General features: G+C 35.8%; 1 protein-coding gene across 8 annotated transcripts in view; it reads left to right on the forward strand.

Annotated features, from left to right (window-relative positions):
• TTK (TTK protein kinase) overlaps positions 1 to 19,991 on the forward strand; it is an 88,112-nt gene extending 68,121 nt beyond the window's left edge. For 7 of the 8 annotated variants that reach the window (XM_082405065.1, XM_082405064.1, XM_082405066.1 and 4 more), the window contains 10 exons: positions 592 to 718; positions 4,071 to 4,163; positions 7,613 to 7,770; positions 7,903 to 8,054; positions 9,384 to 9,508; positions 10,837 to 10,917; positions 14,087 to 14,263; positions 14,771 to 14,855; positions 15,158 to 15,255; positions 16,979 to 19,991. In XM_082405065.1, the coding sequence (XP_082261191.1) occupies positions 592 to 718; positions 4,071 to 4,163; positions 7,613 to 7,770; positions 7,903 to 8,054; positions 9,384 to 9,508; positions 10,837 to 10,917; positions 14,087 to 14,263; positions 14,771 to 14,855; positions 15,158 to 15,255; positions 16,979 to 17,065 (1,183 nt within the window). In that variant the 3' untranslated portion in view covers positions 17,066 to 19,991. The remainder of the gene's footprint in view (positions 1 to 591; positions 719 to 4,070; positions 4,164 to 7,612; positions 7,771 to 7,902; positions 8,055 to 9,383; positions 9,509 to 10,836; positions 10,918 to 14,086; positions 14,264 to 14,770; positions 14,856 to 15,157; positions 15,256 to 16,978) is intronic. The other variant, XR_014248287.1, reaches the window with a different exon arrangement.
• Positions 19,992 to 21,343: the final 1,352 nt, after the last annotated feature.

The raw sequence follows: 21,343 nt of genomic DNA on the forward strand, positions 1-21,343 counted from the left end.
TACTTAGAATATTTTAAAGAATGACAGCTAACTAAACTAGGAATATAGTTATTTCTTGTGAAACTATTTATTGTCAACAAATACTCGTAGAATTCCTTTGTGCCAAGCACCATTCTTGGTGTTGAGAATACAACAGTGAATAAGACAAGCAAAGCACAGATGTGAGCTGAGCAGCTTTATGCTCAAAGGCCAAACTCCTCTGATGTAATTGGCTTTCACATATTTCTAGGAGGCTGTGTAGAACATTATTGTTAAGAAGCACTCATAAAATCTGTGATCAGCCATAGGCTGAGATTTGCCTTGGCTAGATTTTATAAAATAATCCCAACTCTATATTTTAAATGACATCTTATTTATTTTAATAAGGATTTCTTGTCTGGGGACAAAAAATTACTTTCAGAAAGAACTCCCCCAAAATGAAATTTCTGTTGATGGTGTTATCTAGAATAAATAATTCAGATGTATTAGGAAAACTGACTTGGATTCTGTTTGATGTAACACATTTAAATGTGTATACACCACACAGAATCTGAGTCAGAATCTTGTTTTTAAAGCTTTAATGTTTTAAATTTTAAAAAATATCTTTCCCAGTTTCAGGACTCCAGTTGTAAAGAACGACTTTCCACCTGCTTGTCAGCTGTCAACACCATATAGCCAACTTGCCTGTTTCCAGCAGCAACAGCAGCAAATACCCGTTACTCCACTTCAAAACTTGCAGGTTTGATAAGCTTTATTTATAATGGTACCTGTTAAGGTATGACCAATTTCAAAGGTTTTATTTTTGCAGGATCTAGTTTTTAAGAATGGTGTTAAAGACTTGTCCATTCTTAGTCCCATTAGGCAAACCTCTTTTCTGATATCCTCATAAAGGTGCCTTATGACTTTGAGAGGTTAGTTATTGAAAAAGCTAATGAAGCTTTTTTCACTAACTAGCCCGAAGTATCTAGTTTGAGTAGCTAGATAAAATTTCTTTTATAATCTAGGTTATTTTTTATTCTGTTTAACTATGTAAACCAGCTGTTAGTGACCAGCTTCATTTCACTGGCTGATTAACATACAAGTAAATCTTTAAGAATATCAGAATAGCAATATGAGATACTACTAGAATATATTATAAAGTAGTTATTATAAAGTATTGATAAGGTAAAAATTTTTTTGCTGGTAAGTTATTACCATCTGGGAAAAAAATTATTTAGAGACTCTCTTGACATCAATACTAAAATTTGTTTCTAATAACTATCTGAGAAGCAGCTTAATATTGGTTGAAAGAATAGGCTTTGAAGGGAGACTGCCTGTCCTTGACTCTCGGCCTCACTACTTACCAGCTATGTGACCTTTTACAAGTTAAATAAACTCTTGTGTTCATTTCATCATCTTTAAAATGGGGGTAATAAACCTATCTACCCCATAGGATGATTGTGAAGATTAAATTAGTTAATATATATGTAGCTCTTACAACAGAGCCTGATGCTTAGTAAATAATAAAATTTAGCAGCAATTGTTTAAATAAAACAGCAAAAAAACCCCCAAATAAACCACAAGTAATTAACTAAACAAATCAAGAGATTAAAAAACTAGCCGACAGAAAGTAGAACAATGGGTACCAGGGGCTAGAGGGAGAGAGGACTGGGGAGTTACTGTTTGAGGGGTTCAGGGTTTTTTCAGCATGAGATGATGAGAAGTCCTGGAGGCGGATGGTGTTAAGGGTTGCACAACAGTGTGAATGCACAACTCAACACCACTGAAGAGTATACTTAAAAATGGTTAAAATGTTACATTTTATGTTATGTAAATTTTACCATCATTTTAAAAATAATGGAGTAAAAAAATTAGCCAACAATAGAGTGGAAACTGTGGACAGAGGTAATAGTGTTTTGAGGATTGACTCAGCAGTATAATAAATTATAAAGGAGACAGAGAAGGGTGATCAGGTTTGCCCATACGTTAATTCAAAAAACATTCGTGGAGCTATTAGTCGTGTCATGCCCTGTTTGAGCTGAGCTCTAAAAGTCAAGGCAGACACGACCGAGTGAAGGGGCGAGGCGCCTTCTAGGAGAAGCGAGTGTCAGGAGGAAACTGAAGGAGGCCAGAGTGTGGCTGGAGCTCGCCAAGGGGCAGGGGTGATGCTGAGGGCTCTGCTGGGCCCCTTAAGTTTTGCCCCAAGAGGGACAGGAAGCCGGGGAACAGGTTGCAGAAGGGAAGTGATCTTAGACTAAGCGCCTTGCGGGGTGTCCTGTGCAGGAAACAATGTCACATCGGCATTGAATCGGAAATAGGTCAGAATTACTTTATCCAAAAACTTTCAGCAGCTAGGGGGGAAGGCTACTGAACGGCTTCCTTTCCCCTCAGAAATTTTCAGTTTAAGCAGGAGAGGAAGCTCCAAAAGGAAGAGACGGGAGGGAGCAGTGAAGACTTGTGATGAAGTTACAACTCAGTGACAAATAATGGGTACATATTTCAAAGCCTAACACTTTCTTACAGAAAACATACTTCATGACTCAACAGTGTTGTTCAGCCCTAGATTATAGAAATCAGAAACCTTATCTTTTATTTTTTATTTTTATTTTTTTAACACCTTTATTGGAGTATAATTGCTTTACAATGGTGTGTTAGTGGCTGCTGTATAACAAAGTGAATCAGTTATACATATACATATATCCCCATATCTCCTACCTCTTGCGTCTCCCTCCCTCCCACCCTCCCTATCCCACCGCTCTACGTGGTCACAAAGCACCGAGCTGATCTCCCTGTGCTATGCGGCTGCTTCCCATTAGCTATCTATTTTACATTTGGTAGTGTATATATGTCCATGCCACTCTCTCACTTTGTCCCAGCTTACCCTTCCCCCTCCCCGTGTCCTCAAGTCCCTTCTCTACATCTGTGTCTTTATTCCTGTCCTAGGTTCATCAGACAGGAATAAAGGTTCATCAGAACCTTTTTTTTTTTTTTTTTTTAGATTCCATATATATGTGTTAGCATACAGTATTTGTTTTTCTCTTTCTGACTTACTTCACTCTGTATGACAGACTCTAGGTCCATCCACCTCACTACAAATAACTCAATTTCGTTTCTTTTTATGGCTGAGTAATATTCCATTTTATATATGTGCCACATCTTCCTTATCCATTCATCTGTCGATGGGCACTTAGGTTGCTTCCATGTCCTGGCTATTGTGAATAGTGCTGCAATGAACATTGGGGTACATACATGACTGTTTTTGAATTATGAGAAAGCTTATCTTTTATGTTATGTAGAAGGAGAGCACGTGAGAAAGATTCTACCATGTGGGCTGTAAAGCAGGACTTAGTTGAATTGAGGTTTATTCAGACCTTGTTTCAACTTGGTTAATCAGCTAATCAGGCGCTCTCTGTGTCTCCAGCTTCCTTGTCAGCTCAGAGTAAGTCCTCACACACTCCATCTGTTCAGAGCGTTTATAGGCCCACAGATGGTCTAGCATCAGGGAAGGGAGGGGAGGCGTGTTGTATATAGTACATCAGTTGAGAGTTTGCCGAGGAAGATGCTCAAGTTCAAAATAAGCAGCTTGTTGAACATCACCCAGCATAAAGGGGGCGTCACTAAAATCTGCATTTGTCTGATTGACTCTGGAACTCTTAGCACCTTGGCATGCTGCTTCCTTTATAATGTAATGCTCAAGGAGAAAAAAATATATAGATCAAGTTGTGTGTTTATCTATGTAAGTATGTAAGTAAAAAGGTTTGTGTAAGAAAAAAGAACAGGTAAGAAAGATGAAAAGCGATAGATTGTGAGTTTGTGTGTTGGACATTAAGAGGGTCTTTTTCCCCCTTAAATTTTCTATTTATGTATTATGTTAAGAAGTAAAGGCAAGTTAGAAGGGGAGACTTTGGAACTTTGCCTATATATTAATTTAATAAGTTTACTTTTTTGACTAAAGTATGTAAATTGCTTCTTTAAAATATTGAAATACTGTGACATCTAATTAAGAGTTCAGATAATTTCAGAATTGGAAGCATTTCACTGTACTAAATGCAAGCTAGTTTCTCAGGCATGTTCTCTGAACATTTGAATCTTTATCTATTTTAATTATTTAGATTTCAGCATCCTCTTCAGCAAATGAATGCATTTCAGTTAAAGGAAAAATGTATTCCATACTGAAGCAGCTAGGAAGTGGAGGTTCAAGTAAGGTAGGTATCCTGAATATTTAAGGAATGGATAAAAATATTTTAAACTTTCCTCTCTTTGTCTTTTTACCTTTTGAGGCCTTTTTTCTTAACTTCTAGGGGCCTGTATTTCCCTTGAGCCAAAAACTCCTTTTCATCCCCTTCTCCCATCCCCTCCCCCCATCCCCTCCCTTCAACAAATGGCATATTTCTTTAGACCCACCTCTTAATTTCAGTTTCCTGCTCTTCCCTCCAATGTCCTATGATTCCATGTTTCTTCTCTAAATAACATTAACATTGACTTGGGGGTGGCAAATGACAGCTTCGTATTATCACTAAAGAGTCTTTCTAAAAGTGAGTCAGACTGTGATGTGAATAACTGCTATGCCTAGGATGATTCAGCAGGGTTTTTGATTAATGGGTTTCGTTTTGTTTTGAGTTTTTCTTTTCAGAAACAGAGTTTAGCAGCAAGTGAATTTCTAGATTTGGAATAGATCATTTCCTAAATTTATCTGAGTTCTAAATGTATATGGTTCTAATTCTCTGGCTGGCAGGGATCTCAAAAGAGTTGTCTAAACTTCCCATCTTCAGTTCTTCTCATTTCGTTCACTTAAATCCACTTAAATCAGATTTTTACTTTTACCTTCATTATTCACCAAACAGTTGTTATCAAAATCACTGATGACTTCCATGTTTTTGCCAAAACTAATTGTTAGCTTTGATTGTGGGTTACATAGCAATTGGAACAGTTGATTTTTCTTTCCTCACTGAAGCTTTTTTTCCCACTTGGCCTCTTTCGGTGTTCCTCCTCGCCAACGACTGTTCCTTCTCTGTCCTCCTCATATCCCTGATCTGAATGGTGCAAAGCCCCTGAGCTCAGTTCCTGGCCTCTTTTCTTCTCTCTCTGAACTCGCTCACTCCCTTGGTGTTCTCATCCAGTCTCGTGGTTTTATGTTCCATGTACATGCTGACAATTCCCAAATTTATATCTTCAACTCAAACTTCCCCTTTGAATTCCAGACTTACGTATCCAATTTGACTGCTCAGCATCTCTTCTTGGGCGTCTATAGATACTTAAAACTTCATATGTCCCAAGCATAACTGTTGCTTCATGGTCGTTCCCATTTCAGTAAATGGCAGCTTCATTCTTGCAGTTACCGGGCCAAGCAGCCTGGGGTCATCACTGACTCCACTTTCTCTCGACATTCACCCACCAATCATCAGTCTTATTGCTTCTACCTCAAAGTCTATCCAGAATCTGACTATTCCTCACCACCTCCACTCTTATCCCTTTGGCCAAAGTAGCTTCATCTTTTCACCTGGACTGTTACAGTCGCCTTCTAACTGGTCTCACTGACTCAGTCCTTGCTCTCCTGGTCTATTTTTGCATAAGAGTTGATTTTCCTCTATACCCTCACATCTTTGCTCTAGTGTCTTCTTAATCAGGGCTTCCTTGACCACGCTCTAAAACCCCAACTCCTACCTTCCAGTTGCCAGCGAGCTCCATTCTCCTCTCCTGCTTTATTTTTCTCTGTAGCTCATCTGCTAATGTGCTCTGTAATTTACTTATTTGGTTTTGTTGTTTGTGTCCCCTTGCACTTGAATGTGAGTTCCATCAGCGTAGGGATGTTTGTCTGACTTGCTCACCAATGTTTGCTCCGTTACCTAGAACAGTGGCTGGAAAAATAACACACACCGAAGTGTTTGTTGAATGAAAAGCCCTCCTCAGCTGTTTTGCTACTCTTAAGTTGTTAAGGATGATACATGAAACAAAGCCTGTTTGGTTCATTTTAAGTTTTATTATAATTTTTTAAGCCAGCTGACAATAACTAGACTCGCTTAAGATGTCTTGTTAACTTACTATAAATAAGGTGTATACATTACCATGTTTAGCAATTGTTCAATAATATTAATTTCTTTTCTGTGTACATTTCCTTTGTTCTCTTCCTTGCCTCACATTTTAGGCATGGGAATAAAGGACAATGGAATTGATTTTTATCAACATATTTATTTATTTAGTAGCATGTTTTCAGAAGATGTAGTGTAATCTTAACAGTGTTTTAAACATTTTTTCCTTGGAGGATAATGAAGATATAAGCTTACTTAAGTCAAGGGCCAAGTGATAAAGCTATGACCGGCCCATATTTTCTTAGTGCGATTGAATTATTATTTAATTATTATGATGGTGTTGACAAAATCATCACGCCTCAGGGAAAAGAAGGTAACGTGCTTTATGAAACTAACATCGTTTATGCTCTGTCTATGCTAGAGTTTAGACAGTGACCAACTTATACCCTATTAAGAGCATTTAGAAAATCCATGGGGCTAGTGGGAATGTTCAAAACACTAACCTTTCTAGTTCTTTCATTAACTTTCCATGAAACTGACAGATTCTAACTCTGACACTATAAGGCTGTTTACCTCACACAAAATGGCTTTCTGCTGTTTGAAAATTACTTTTCTTCCTTGCTACTTTCTGCTGCTTCTTGCCCTATCACTGTTTTATGCCCCTCCTCCTCTAATTTGCATTCTGTGCAAGTAAAACTAGTAATACTTTGTCAGAGTTTTGTATTTAAGATGCAGGTAACTAAGCTGTACCTGAGAGACTCTGCTTATCAGTGCACTTGACATGCATGAACCTCACCTACACTTTGGCTCTTTTCTCATTTCTTGCCAGTATCTGCTGGATAGTCAAGGTTAATGGCTTTTAAATAAATGATGTTTTACTTCAGTGGGTGCAAGGAGATAAATGAAGGTAATTTTTCTTGCTTACACTAGCATTTTGTGTCTGAATTCTTGCATTTAGAAGCCCCATCCCTGTTGCACGTTTGCTGAAAGTGAGACACATTAGCAGTGTTTTCGAAATGTACTACCTGCCTTATCAATATTGCTTAGAAGTTGACTGTCATTATAGCCAGAGTAATTTGACCTGGACCTCAATATGCTTACAGGAACATCTTGTTCCTGTCAACTTGATTTTGAAAATTGGACCTGATCTACTTTTTACAGCCGAGTATACTGATAGCTTACAATTAGCACCTATTTTAAAATATTCTCTACCACATGAATGAAATTGTCAACTCCAGGCACAATGGAATAAACACCATCTGTGAAATGAATTAACTCTTTATTACAGCCCTTAGTCTTCCTTAGCATTTCTTAATGTCTTTTTCTTCAGGTTATTTCCCTGGTTGCAACATCTAATAGAGTGTTATGAATGTATATGAAATTTAAATTACCTTTCTTACATGTAGATAGGGCAACTACCTATGCCCATTGTCATAGGTAGTTGAGAATGTACTGTTACTCTCCTAACATGTTTTGTTTTCCTTCTATACTCAAAAGAAGTCCAGACATTTTAAATTATTCACATCAGTAATCCTTAATCTAAGATTTTATCTAATAAATGTAGAAATATTGTGGCAGTATATAAATAGTGTATTCTAACCTTTTTCATTTGTTCTACTCTATAGGTATTTCAGGTGTTGAATGGAAAGAAACAGATACATGCTATAAAGTATGTGAACTTAGAAGAAGCAGATAGCCAAACAATTGATAGTTACCGGAATGAAATTGCTTATCTGAATAAACTACAACAACACAGTGATAAAATCATCCGACTTTATGATTAGTAAGAATTTTTTTTTTAATTTAAAAAGAAGACTTTTTTTGGCTTTAATTCTTAAGATAAATACTTAGTAAATCTTAGTAGTATAACCTAACCATTTATTGTTTTGTTGTTTTTGTTTGTTTTTAATGGCAGTGAAATCGCAGATCAGTACATCTACATGGTAATGGAATGTGGAAATATTGATCTTAATACTTGGCTTAAAAAGAAAAAATCCATCAATCCATGGGAACGCAAGAGTTACTGGAAAAATATGTTGGAGGCAGTTCACACGATTCATCAACATGGTATTTTAAAATCTCTTCATATGTAAAGTTAAAATATTCATTAGTACTGCTATCTTAGAGAAATACACCTATAATTTTAAGGTATTGGTTATTGGCACCTTTAGGCTAGATAAACTAAATATTTGGAAGTTTAATAAAGATGAAGGGACAAAACCATTTCTTTAAAATGCTGTTAACAGGGACTTCCCTTGAGGCACAGTGGTTGAGAATCCGCCTCCCAATGCAGGGGACACGGGTTCCAGCCCTGGTCCGGGAAGATCCCACATGCCGCGGAGCAACTGAGCCCGTGTGCCACAACTACTGAGCCCACACGCTGCAACTACTAAAACCCGTGCGCTCCAGGGCCCGTGCTCCGCAACAAAGAGTAGCCCCCACTGGCCACAACTAGAGAAAGCCCGCGCACAGCAATGAAGACCCAACGCAGCCATAAATAAATAAATAAATAAAATTTTTAAAAAATGCTGTTAATGAAAGGATATAGTGCATGAACTCAAATCCCCACATCCATAAAGCATGCATAATACAAAATGTATCTTTGTCAGTATTAACATAGTCCATAACCCTGGGTCTCCAATTATAGCAGATATGAGACTGGGGTTCAGGTATCCTAAAAATCTGAGATTTTTTTTTCACTCATTCTCCTAGTTGTTTTGTATTGTGTACCTTGTATAGGAGCTGGTTTTACTTTTTTTTTTTTTATTAACTGTTAGCCCTACATTCTGGGTTGGCTTTTACCTTACTGGCCTTGGTTCTTTTTACGGCTTCTTTGCCTTTACCTTTTCCTTATTTTAAATAACGGATAATGTAGGTAATTGTAAATTGTCTCCTTGTGTCTCCCGTCCTGTAAGTTAAAAGATAATTCACCAGTGATCAAGACCAGGCCGTAGGGATGGACGTGTCCGGAGCGTTAGGGTCCTACCACCTGGCAGTGTAATTTACAGTGCTCTCTCGCGGGCAGTGAATCGCAGTGGTTGTTAAGAGCATAAACTCTGAAGCCAGACTGCCTGGGTTCAACTCATGACACTGTTAACTCAGGCTGTGTGACCTTGAACAGATTGCCTAAACTCTGCCTTAGTTTCCTCAGCTAAAAATGGGGATAACAATAGTACTTACCTCAGCACTGGTATGAGGGTTAAATGATTCAATACAAGCGACAAACTTCTAATAGTGCCTGGCACATAGCAAGTGCTATCTGTTTGTAGTATATATTAAAAATGAATATTTAATTTGATTGACTAATTAAAGGAATCAGCTCAGCAGATTGTCAAATTTTTTTGTACTTAGGATGTTTTACATGGTCTAATATTATCATGGATTTTTATTTTGAAGGTATTGTTCACAGTGATCTGAAGCCTGCTAACTTTCTGATAGTTGATGGCATGCTAAAGCTAATTGATTTTGGAATTGCAAACCAAATGCAACCAGATACAACAAGTATTGTTAAAGACTCTCAGGTAATGAATGGCTGGATACCACACAGTAGAGTTCAATTCCTTTTCGCCTTTGAAGTATTATTTTGCTAATGAGGATTTTATTTTTCCCTACTTCATTTTTCAAAGGATTTGAAGCCTTTTTACAAGAACAGATATTATAACTTTAAAAAACAAATTAATCACATGATTAAGACAATTTAGAAAGTCAAGATCCAGTAGAAATATATCCAGCAATTTTGAATGCTTTTCCTATAGCTGAGGTAGAGAAGCCGTAATACCTGCCTTGGAAATCATCTTGGTCATTATCTAAAATTCACCTGAAACTTTGTCTCAGTTTCCTGGTAGCAACAAAAGAGAGAATTGCAGTTTCATGTTTTTCATTGTCCATGAGGTAAAATTACTTCATTCTTCCAGAGAAGTAAAGCTTTCCCTATCACTTACGTTTGAAAAAAATTCTTAATTGGGCCTTCATATTGGAAACACCATAATAAATATACTCAACTGCACTTTTATAGTAGGATATGCAATAGCAATCTTAATAAATTTGTCCCCATAAAAACTGAGGCGATGACAACCAAAGAACTACTAAAAATAACCCTGCTTGGAGCCAAGACAGTGTGTTCCGTGTATACAGATTTCTGATGTGGATCTTCCTTAATCCTAGCAGTAAAACTGGATTTTTTTAGGAGTAGATGGGCAGCATGCCCTTCAAACAATTCTATTTGACAGTCACTTCTTTCTATATCAAAAATATGGCTGAACATTTAGTTGTAAATCAGCTTGAAGATATCGTCCATGGTAAGGCTCTAAAGTATAGGTATTCTGTGTTTGAAAGCAGAGTCATTTTAGAATAAAATGAATGCAGTGTAAAGTTGGCGTACTCCTACTGTGGAAAATCTTGCATAATGCAGACACCCATCTCATCTCTATTTGGACATGGGCCCAGGGAGACAAAGCTAGATTTTTGGTTGGTTGTTTGGTTTGTTTAAAAAAGTGTTCTGGGCCTATTCCAGCACAGAAATGAGCGATTGATCAATTCCTTCAAAGTTTATGGCCATTCAAATAATTTTATCCTGGAAAGATTTATGGTCGCCGCCCACCATAATCATAGAAATAGCTCCGCATTCTGTAAGGAGTCAATTTCTTTATTATGAATCTAATTTATTTTGCTGGAATTGTGAAGAAATTTTTGTCTTAATATTTTTGTCAGTTATTAGAGTTTCTCAAATATATTACTGAAATCTGTAACTATCCAAGTTGCCAAGAATCTGGCATTCGTGTTTTAAAAAATCTAAAGCAGAGTGAAGTATTTTCATTGATTTCTGTGTTTTCTGTGATTTGGCAAGTAGGTTGGTACAGTTAATTATATGCCACCAGAAGCAATCAAAGATATGTCTTCCTCAAGAGAAAATGGGAAATCCAAATCGAAGGTACTGTGGGGTTATTTACATCCCGTTTATCTGGCACAAGTAGGGAGTGGGCTGTGGGTAGTTTGTCTCCATTCACGCTCCGCTTTTATTGTAAATATTTTCCATATGTTTACGGTTTTGCTGATGAATGAACTTTTGCTCTGAATGAACTTAACGGATAACTGAAAAGTTATTTCTTTAAGTTCTAAAACTTTTTAGGCCATTACAGAGACCTTGCTTTATTAAGCAAACTGTCATGGGATTCAGTTTCACTTTTCTTTATTGATTTGAGACTGTTCTTTTACTATTGTGCTTTTAATATGGTGATGCCTCACAATGTGCTCCTATGAGAAATGCACATAGGATGTTTTTTGAGTTTTAAAAATAAAGAAAAAAAAATAAGACTAAATTAGCTCTGATATGGGCACCTTAAGTTAAATAACAGTGAACTGATAACCTTTGTTTCCTTTCTGATTCTTAAATTTTATTTACCATTTCTTCATTTGTTAATTTTCTGTTTCCAGGAACAACTGTAGTAGGTAATATTCCCAGGTACCTTCCCACTTTTCTTATTTCACCACCTCTGTGAGCTTTTGCGTTAGCCTCGTTGGTGCCCCTTGCTGGGTCCATTCTGCCTGCCACGGTGCCTCTGGCTCCCAAGCTAATCCTTCTTTCTCTATACCAGTGTCTTCAAATGGACGCAGGCACACACCGTTGTGCAGTACCTGCGTTCACGTCACAGATCTGCCTCTTTATCAACTGTCTTTGTGACTTAACTTGCCTGGTTTCTTCATCTGTAAGTTAGGCTTGCACACAGTACCTATTTTAAAAGTAATTGAGGATTAAATGAGAAAGAACATGAAGCACTTAGTACATTGTCCAGCTTGAAACAATTGCTTAATAAATGTGCTTTCATTTACTAAATTATATTTTCCTTCCTAGGAAATTGTGGCTTCTAAGTATCTTTTCAAATAACTGGCATAAAATTATGCCAAATAGTCTCTCTTATAAAAATTCTTTTTGCACCTCTTTAGCTTCTCCTTTTCTTTTAATACTTAGATTTGTCATTCTCTTTTTCTTTTTCTTTTTCTTGATTAGACTTGCCATGGTTTTGTTAATTTTAAAGAACCAGGTCTTGATTTCATTTATTAATTCTATTTTCATTTGTCCTCTAATTAATTTCTGCTTTTATCTTTGTTATTTATATTCCCTTTAGGTTTCTTCCCCCTAGCTTCTGCATTTAAATAATTGCTAATTTAAGTTTAGTATTCTTCCTTATAATTAAAACATTAAAACTGAATTTTACTTTGAGTTTTACTTTAGTTGCTACTTCTAGGTTTTATGGTAGTGTTTCTTATTTTCATTCATTTCCAAAATTTCTAATTTCAGTTTTAAAATTGTTTCATTCTTTTTTACTTTAAAATAAAATTTACTTTGAACTGCATGTAGTGTTCAGATTCTTTTCAGTTATCAACTCAGTACTTAAATAGGTAGTATTGGTCAATCTCAACTAGTGATTCTGAATAGAAGATAAATTTTTATCCCAACATGGGAGGTAATCCTTGTTATGGAAGAGCTCAAAGGCCCTCCCAGTCTCGCTCTGTTCTAGAATTGTTTTCTGGTGAACAAGCTTGGCCATCTGGGCCTCCTGTTCTGAGGTCTGTTGGGCCCATTCATTACTCCTCTCTCCTCTCTGCTTCAAATGCCTCTACCACGCACGACCTGTGGCTGTGGGTAGTTTGTCTCCATTCACGTTCCACTTTTATTGTAAATATTTTCCATATGTTTACGGTTTTGCTACCAGGCTGCTCTGTCTGTCTTATCTGGGGCTTTGGAGAGTTTGAAAACTACACGGCCACAGCCATTTTTCCAGAATCTGAAATTCTTTTTAATTCATGATTTAGTATTTAGAAATGGACTTAAATTTCCAAGTAGTTAAATTGGAGGAAGAGGTGGTTATTTTTTTATTAATTTTCAGTTTTCTTTGTGTTCAGATAACGGGATCTATTTTATCTGTCATGTTCTGAAAGGCATGTTTAAATCTGCCCTCCTTAAAAGAATTTAATACAATTTTTGCTTTATATAGTTCTATTAAATGTGGTTTCAGTGCATAGAAGTTCATAACTGTCATCTCTTGGTTGATTGTACCTTTTATCACTATAAAATGGCTTTCTCTCTTCTGTTAGAAGCATTTTGTCATGTTCTCTTTTTCTAATATTAATATTGCTGTCTCTGCTTTCGTTTCCTTTTTTTTTTTTCTTTCTTTCTTGCATTTGGTTATAGATGTCCATTTCTTTTTTCCTTGTACCTTTCTGTGTCATTTGGTTTAGATTAATCCTTTGTGTAGAGCATGTGGTTACATTTTGCTTTAATGCATATTGAATATCTTTTAAGAGAGGAATTTAGCCATTCTCATTTATTATGCTCACTTCTGTGTTTGGTCTTAATCATGTTCCTTTAAAAGTCAAAAGCATAATTATGTTATAATATCACATTATTTCTAATGAGATTATTTAATACAAAGAACATTTAATAATAAGTAATATTTATTGAGTACTTACTATACCAGAAACTATTCTCTATGCTTACCCATATCTCATGGTTACATCATTTAAGGCCCATGACAACATACTTTTATTATTTCTGTTTTAGAGATGAGGAAACAGAGATATGTAGAATTACTAGCTAGTGATAAGACCAGGATTCGAGCCCAGCCTTGCCCAGTCTGGCTCTATAGTTTGTGTTCTTAAGTTTAGGATAGCTCAACTTAAATAACCTTTTTAAAATCTATACATACTTATATATTATGAATTTATATAAAAACTTATTTTAATTCAGTAATTTGGGGGAAAACAAGTAAATTTAAAATTTGCACTTAGGATTTTTAGTTTTGTGTTTTCACAGGCTGACAAGAATGTAATATTTTGTTTCAGTTGAAATATTTTGATTATGAGTTTGTTGAAAGATTTAAACTGAAGTTCATTTCTTTTGATAAAATAACCAAGTGTAATCAAAACTAGAAGAGAATGTTTTGTCATGAACATAATCTAATACTTGGACATTTATTGAGGTTTAGTTATGATTTTAAATATTAGGGTGTGTGTGTGTGTGTGTGTATAATATTTTAATTTTATGTTAAAATAACAGTAACTTATTCTTCTTTTTTTTTTTTTTTTTTTTTTTAACTTAGATAAGCCCCAAAAGTGATGTTTGGTCCTTAGGTTGCATTTTGTACTATATGACTTACGGGAAAACACCGTTTCAGCATATCATTAATCAGATTTCTAAATTACATGCCATAATTGACCCTAATCATGAAATTGAATTTCCTGATATTCCAGAGAAAGATCTTCAAGATGTGTTAAAGGTAACATTAATAGTATATACATATAGAAGAACTATATTTCATATAGTACTTAATTGTTTACTTAAAGAAATAAGCTGAGGGAGTTCTCTGGCGGTCCAGTGGTTAGGACTCAGCACTTTCACTGCCATGGCCCGGGTTCAGTCCCTGGTCAGGGAACTAAGATCCCACAAGCCGCATGGCATACCCAGAAAAGAAAAAAGAAAGAAAAAGAAATAGTTGAAATGATTGGAATTATGTAACTGGCTTAGATATAACTGAGAGGTCTATTGAGAGGAATTGCTTACTGAGTTAGCTTTTAAAGATATGTTAAGTTCACTTTGAAGGTTTTTAAAACTTATGAATACTTGGAGATTTTGCAAAAATGACGTGTAAAATCATTTTGTCATTTCTAAGTAGGCTCTCTAGAAAGCAACTTCTGTAATATGATGCAGTCTGGAAAAATACTGTATCAATATTGCATAAGAAAACTTGCTTCGTTTTTTAAAAAATTCATCTTTATTTTTATAGTGTTGTTTAATAAGGGACCCTAAACAGAGGATATCCATTCCTGAGCTTCTGGCACATCCATATGTTCAGATTCAAACTCATCCAGGTACTTCTTTAAGAATAAGTTTATTACCAGATTGCTAATATAAACAGCCTTCTGGCTACTCTTTTCCTGCCTGCCTCCTTCCTTAAGGATATTCCTTAATGCTAAATACTAAAATAAATGAGATCACCTTTCTTTACCTGCTGGCATTCATTTTTACTTATCCTAGGTAAGGGGCTATGATCAGTGATAAGTTACAAGAATGCCAGTTATCGTGCTTTTAAACAGAATACATATTTATATATGAACTTACATTTTTCTTATTTGATACCAGCGTGCTATTGATTATATATATTATTTTACAGGTAACCAGATGGCTAAGGGAACCACTGAAGAAATGAAATACGTTCTGGGCCAACTTGTTGGCCTGAATTCTCCTAACTCCATTTTGAAAGCTGCTAAAGTATGTCTATTCTCTGTCTACACTAATTTTAATTGTTTTGTATAATTTAGTGAGTTAGACACTTAAACAGGTAATCCAAAGGAAAGTTGGCCCAATCATCAGATCAGCTATGAAGTGTGTTTCTGTATTTAGATACTTAACATGTGCTTTTTGAGAAATATAGATTTATTTGATTTACATTCTTATTGTGCAGACAGCACAATTGAAAATGGATTGTCATATAAGGTGCATTGAAAAGACTGCTGTCGGGTCTCAACTGGAATAAATTCAATAAGGAATCTTTTAAATCAACACCATTTTTAACACAGCTTTTGAATTCATTTTTTTCTAGCCAACTTTATTTTTAAACCATCATAGAGAAATCACAGTACTTGTCACATGTAATGACTTCTGTGAGGCTGTATATAGCACTCAGTACATTTCTCAAAGCAAATGTCTCAAATCTTTGTCTCCCAATGCCTGTTTATATCTACACCATAATTTTTTGGATCTCACTGACATCAAACACCTAGTCATTTCCAGAACACTAGGTATGCTTATTGACTTTAGTTACTAGTTATATATTTCAGTTATAACATTATTGTAAAATTATGGGAGCTTAAACTAAAAACACTGTTAGCTCTATGGATAGGGATAACACCAATCTAAGATGTTAAGAACTTGGATACATTTTTGGAGGAATTTACCATATATTCACCATTATATTTGCATCCATATGATATAAGGTAAATTTTTTCTTAAATTTTCTCAAGTTCTGATAGCTAAATCAATGGCTTTAAGAATTGAAATTGGACAAAATTTGTTTTGTAATTTTTCTCTATGTTTCATATCTCTATGTTTTAAATTTCTACCAGTGTATTGTTTAAAGACTTTTATAAATAAAATTGAGGTGGGTTACCTTTATCACTAAGGTTATGTGTTCCTTGATGGCAAAGATATCTTGCATCTTCATAAATTAGATGTTGGCTTAGCCTTAAATCCTTTACTAAATATGTAGATTTTAATATAGCTAATTATACTTATTTGTATAGCAGTTGTATTTTTTTTTAATGTCTTCCATTCTTTAGTTTAAATATCAGCTGAAAGTATATTTCCTGATGAGTGTATTTTACAGTATAGGAATCTATCTAAGACTGGCTTTATTTAAGAAAAAGTAAGGTATCTTGTAATAACCTATAATGAAAAAGCATATGAAAAAGAATATATAGAGAGAGGGATAGATACAGATACAGATACAGATACAGCTATAGATATAGATATAATCTGAATCACTTTGCTGTACACCAGAAACTAACACAATATTATAAATCAGCTATACTTCAATTTAAAAAAAAGAGTTTTGCTATGTAATATTGTACATCAACTATACTTCAATAAAAATAAACAATTTAAAAAGAGGTTTGTTGAAGCAGAAAAGAAAAAGAAAAAGTAAGGGAGATTAAGAAGGCCTTGAGGATGCATATATATGCTTATAAATAGCTATGTTACATTTTTCTTACAGAAAGATTGATCTGCATCGCATGATAGCTGATTCTTAGGCCAAGCTAGCTGTTTAAAAATTTTTTCATTATCTCCAATAGTGTATAAAATAATTTCCTAGTTATAAGAACAAGGGAGAAATTTGTTACATATTAGAAGATGTGGAGTTAAACCTTTGTTAATCTGATATGGTAATACGCTGAATTTTAAAAGTTATCAATCGGATGTGTCTTTTTAATTTCAGACTTTATATGAGCACTATAGTGGTGGTGAAAGTCATGATTCCTGTTCATCATCCAATACTTTGGAAAAAAAATGGGGAAAAAAGTGATTTGCAGCTACTCATAAACTGTCAGGTATCACCTGTAAAATATATTGGACTGTTATACTCTTGATTTTCTGTGGAAATCTACTCCTGAAGACAGCTTCACTCTGAAATGTCATTGGCAGAAAAATTCAGTGGATTATCCTCAAAAGAAAACTGTAAAAAACCACTAATGACACTGTATGTATTCAATTGTAGAGTTGTTTTCTCTTTTGTGCTTCCCTGTAAATCTAATCTATTTGATATCATTTTCACACTTGGAATAGTGGGTGAAAAGTGGAAATATTTTCTGAAGAACTATGTAAATAGGCTTTGTATAGTATAAAATGACACTAAAATGTCAAAGTTGTAGAACTGTTTTCTTCAAGCAAATATATTGTTGGTGAGGCAACAGAATTCTTAATAAATATGGATTAAGGGAAAACACGAGAGTAGACCTTAGTAAATTAACTTTGGGGGAAAAAAAATTCCAAAGTGTTTGAATTCTAAAATAGATTTCCAGTTGCTTTATGGCACTGATAATACTCCAGCATTTTAGGGCTTTACTTGGCTCTTTTAATTCTCCGTTTAATTCTTCATAATATCTATTGTTTTGGGTGTTCAGAGTATCATGCCGGATTCTAAGATGTAGGCTGTATAGGGCATGACCTCAATTGTACGACTTGCTTGGTAATGAGTAATTACAAATGTGGTCCCAGAATTTCTGAGTCTGAATCGAACAGATTACTTAAGGATATTACCATATAGTATTCTTTTCCCCAAATTTTTCTTTAGCTTTGAAAACAGTTTTAGAGTCACAGCAAAATTGAGGGGAAGGTGCAGAGATTTCCCATTTAACCCCTGCCCCCCACATGGACAGCCTCCCCCATTACCAACATCCCCACCAGAGTGGTACTTTTGCTACATTTAATGAACCTACATTGACGCACTGTAATAATCACCCGAAGTCTATAGTATACATATACCTAGTTCACTCTTGGTGGTGCATGTTCTAGGGATTTGGACAAATGTATATTAACATGTACCCATCATTATACTATTGTAAGAATATTTTCACTGCCCGAAAAATTCACTGTGCTCCACCTGTTCATCCCTCCCCTACCCCCAACCCCTGGGAACCACTGATCTTTTTACTGTTTCCATAGTTTTGCCCTTTCTAGAATGTCGTATAGCTGGAATTATATAGTACGTAGCCTTTCAGGTTAGCTTCTTTCACTTAGCAATGTGCACTTAGTAACATGCACCTCCATGTCTTTTCATGGCTTGAGAGCTCATTTCTTTTTACTGCCTAGTAGTATTCCATTGTCTGGATGTACCACAGTTTGTCCATTCACCTCCTGGAGGACATCTTGGTTGCTTCCAAATTTTGGCAATTATGAATAAAGCTGCTGTAAACATCTGTGTGCAGGGCTTTGTGTGGTGTTCAGCTTCAGAGGAGCTGACTACCGAGGAGCATGACTGATAGATTATGTGGTAAGAGTATGTCTAGTTTTGTAAGAAACTGCCAAACTGTCTTTCATAGTGGCTGTACCATTTTGCATTCTCTCCAGCAGTGAATGAGAGTTCTTTTTGCTCCACATCCTTGCCAGCATTTGGTGTTGTCAGTGTTCCAGATTTTGGTCACTCTAGTAGATTTGTTGTGGTACCTCATTGTTGTTTTAATTTGCATTTCCCTGATGACAGCTGAGTGTGAAGCATCTTTTCATATACTTACGTGCCATCCGTCTGATATCTTCTTTAGTGAGATCTTTGCTTCTTTGTCAAAGATCTGTTAACTATATTTACGGGGGGGTCTATTTCTGGGCTGTCCATTCTGTTGCATTGATCAATTTAGCTTTTCCTTCACCAATACCACACTGTCTTGATTACTGTCACTTTACAGTAAGTCTTGAAGTCAGGTGGTGTCAATCCTCCAACTTTGTTCTTCTCCTTCAGTAGTGTGTTGGCTGTTCTGGGGTTTTTTGCCATTTCACATAGAGTTTAGAATCTGTTTGTCAATATTCCTAAGTAACTTGCTGGAATTTTGGTGGGGATTACACTGAATCCCAACTGTAGGTCAAATTGGGAAGAACTGACGTCTTGACAATATTGAGTCTTCCTGTCCAAGAACATGGGCTATTTCTCCATTTATTTAGTTCTTCCTTGATTTCATTCTTCAGAGTTTTGTAGTTTTCCTCATATAGACCTTGTACATACATCGTTAGATTTGCACATGAGTATTTCGTTTTGGGGGCTGCTAATGTAAATGGTATTGTGTTTTTCATTTCAAATTCCACCACTTCTTTGCTGTTATATAGGAAAATGATTGACGTTTATATATTAACCTTGTATCCTCCAGTGTCGCTATAGTTGCTTGTTTGTTCCAGGAGTGTTTTTATGGATTCTTTTGGATTTTCTACATACATGATAATGTCATCTGCAAACAGGACAGTTTTATTTCTTCCTTCCCAATCTGTATACCTTTTATTTCTTCTTATCGCAGTAGGTAGTACTTACAGTATGATGTTGGAAGGAGTGATGAGGGGACTTCTTTGCCTTGTTTTTGGTCTTAGTGGGAAAACTTCAAGTTTCTATGAAGTATGATGTTTGCTGTATGTTTTTTATAGATATTCTTTATCAAATTAAGAAAGTTCTCTGTTTCTAGCTTGCTGAAAGTTTTTATCGTGAATGGGTGTTGGATTTTGCCAAATGCTTTTTCTGCATCGATCAGTCATGGTCATGTGATTTTTCTTTTTTTAGCCTGTTGATGTGATGGATTATTGTGATGGATGTGTGTTATTATAACTGACACCACCTTGGGCCCTTCTAATTTCTTCTGTCCTTCTGCTGACCCTGCGCAGGATTGTACTCTGTCTTGTTTCCAAGCACCTACCCCCCATACCTTAAGTTAACTATAAAATTGTCCCGGTGGCCCCTCGGCGTGCCGAGTGCAGCTGTGAATGCTTCCAGGTCATTATCTGCCCAATCCCAATCCCAGCCTATGATTAAATTACCATAAAATAAACGGATCCACTGATTAAATGGATCAGTTTGTCTATCTCAAGATGCCTTTCCAGTTCAGTAGGCACTTTTCATTTCTTCCGTCCTCTAGCAATTACATTAATTGATTTTTGAATGTTGAACCAGTCTTGCATATCTGGGATAAATCCCACTTGGTTGTGGTTTATCATTTTTTTATACATTCTCTCCTAAAATTACCCCTTGAAAGTGACACCCTTTACTTCCACTCACAATTCATTGGCTAAAGAATTTACATGGTTAAATGTAATAACCATGTGTTCCAAAAAAAAAAAAAAAAAGAGCTAGAAATATATGATGAACAGCACCAATTAAAATTTATCAGAAGAGATAGCAATACTCTTTTTTATTCTGCTTCAATCAAGGGTTCCTACCCTGTAGTTCAGGGCCTCCCAGGACTACTGGGTGTTGAGTGGCACAAAGGGAATAGAAGTATTCTATTTTTTTACATCGCTTTGGAGGGGTTTTATTTTATGCTACCTTCCCGAAGTAGTTACAGACAACTTTGGGACGCTCTCCATGATTCTTCTCCTTTCTCTTCCTTCTTTTCTTTCTTCCTTCCCTCCTCTCTCCTCTACTTCTCCACTTTTACCTTTCGAGAAAGTGTATTGTACCGAAGAGGAAAATGTATTAGTAATTACACTACTTAGTTGCTTCATAGTTAAAGTAAGAAATAACCTTTATTGGGTTACAATGTTTGTAGAGCTATAATAATGTAAAAATTATGTATAGAATATGTATAATATATACATAATTTGTATGCTATGTTATTAGAAATATACTAAATTAGTGCATTTGAGAGGATAAGGTCAGAAAGGCCCCTATAGGCACAGATAGGGTAAGGAGAAGGTGATTGTGGATGGTTGTTCACATTCTGGCTACAACTTCACTAGGGAAGTAAGGCCAGGAACACAGTTGGCACTCAAGCAAGTGAAGCACAGGGCCCAGCCCAAACTCTGTTACAAAGTCTCCTTGGCACTCAAGCAAGTGAAGCAGAGGGCCCAGCCCAAACTCTGTTACAAAGTCTCCACTTAGTTTAAGGATACTATGTACTATGTCCTTATAGGATATCTAATATGTAGGAGGTATAATATGCTTTTTTCAAAGCACATGCCAATGAAGAAAAATGATAACCAGACACGGAGCAGTGGTGGGCTCGCTAACTCTAGCCGGGAGAAAAGTCTAGCGGAGTCTGTGGTGATGGTGGGCTCGCTAACTCTAGCCGGGAGAAAAGTCTAGTGGAGTCTGTGGTGATGGTGGGGTTGG

Source organism: Balaenoptera borealis (assembly GCF_965194805.1).
Source record: "Balaenoptera borealis genome assembly, chromosome: 9".
Lineage (NCBI taxonomy): Eukaryota > Metazoa > Chordata > Mammalia > Artiodactyla > Balaenopteridae > Balaenoptera > Balaenoptera borealis.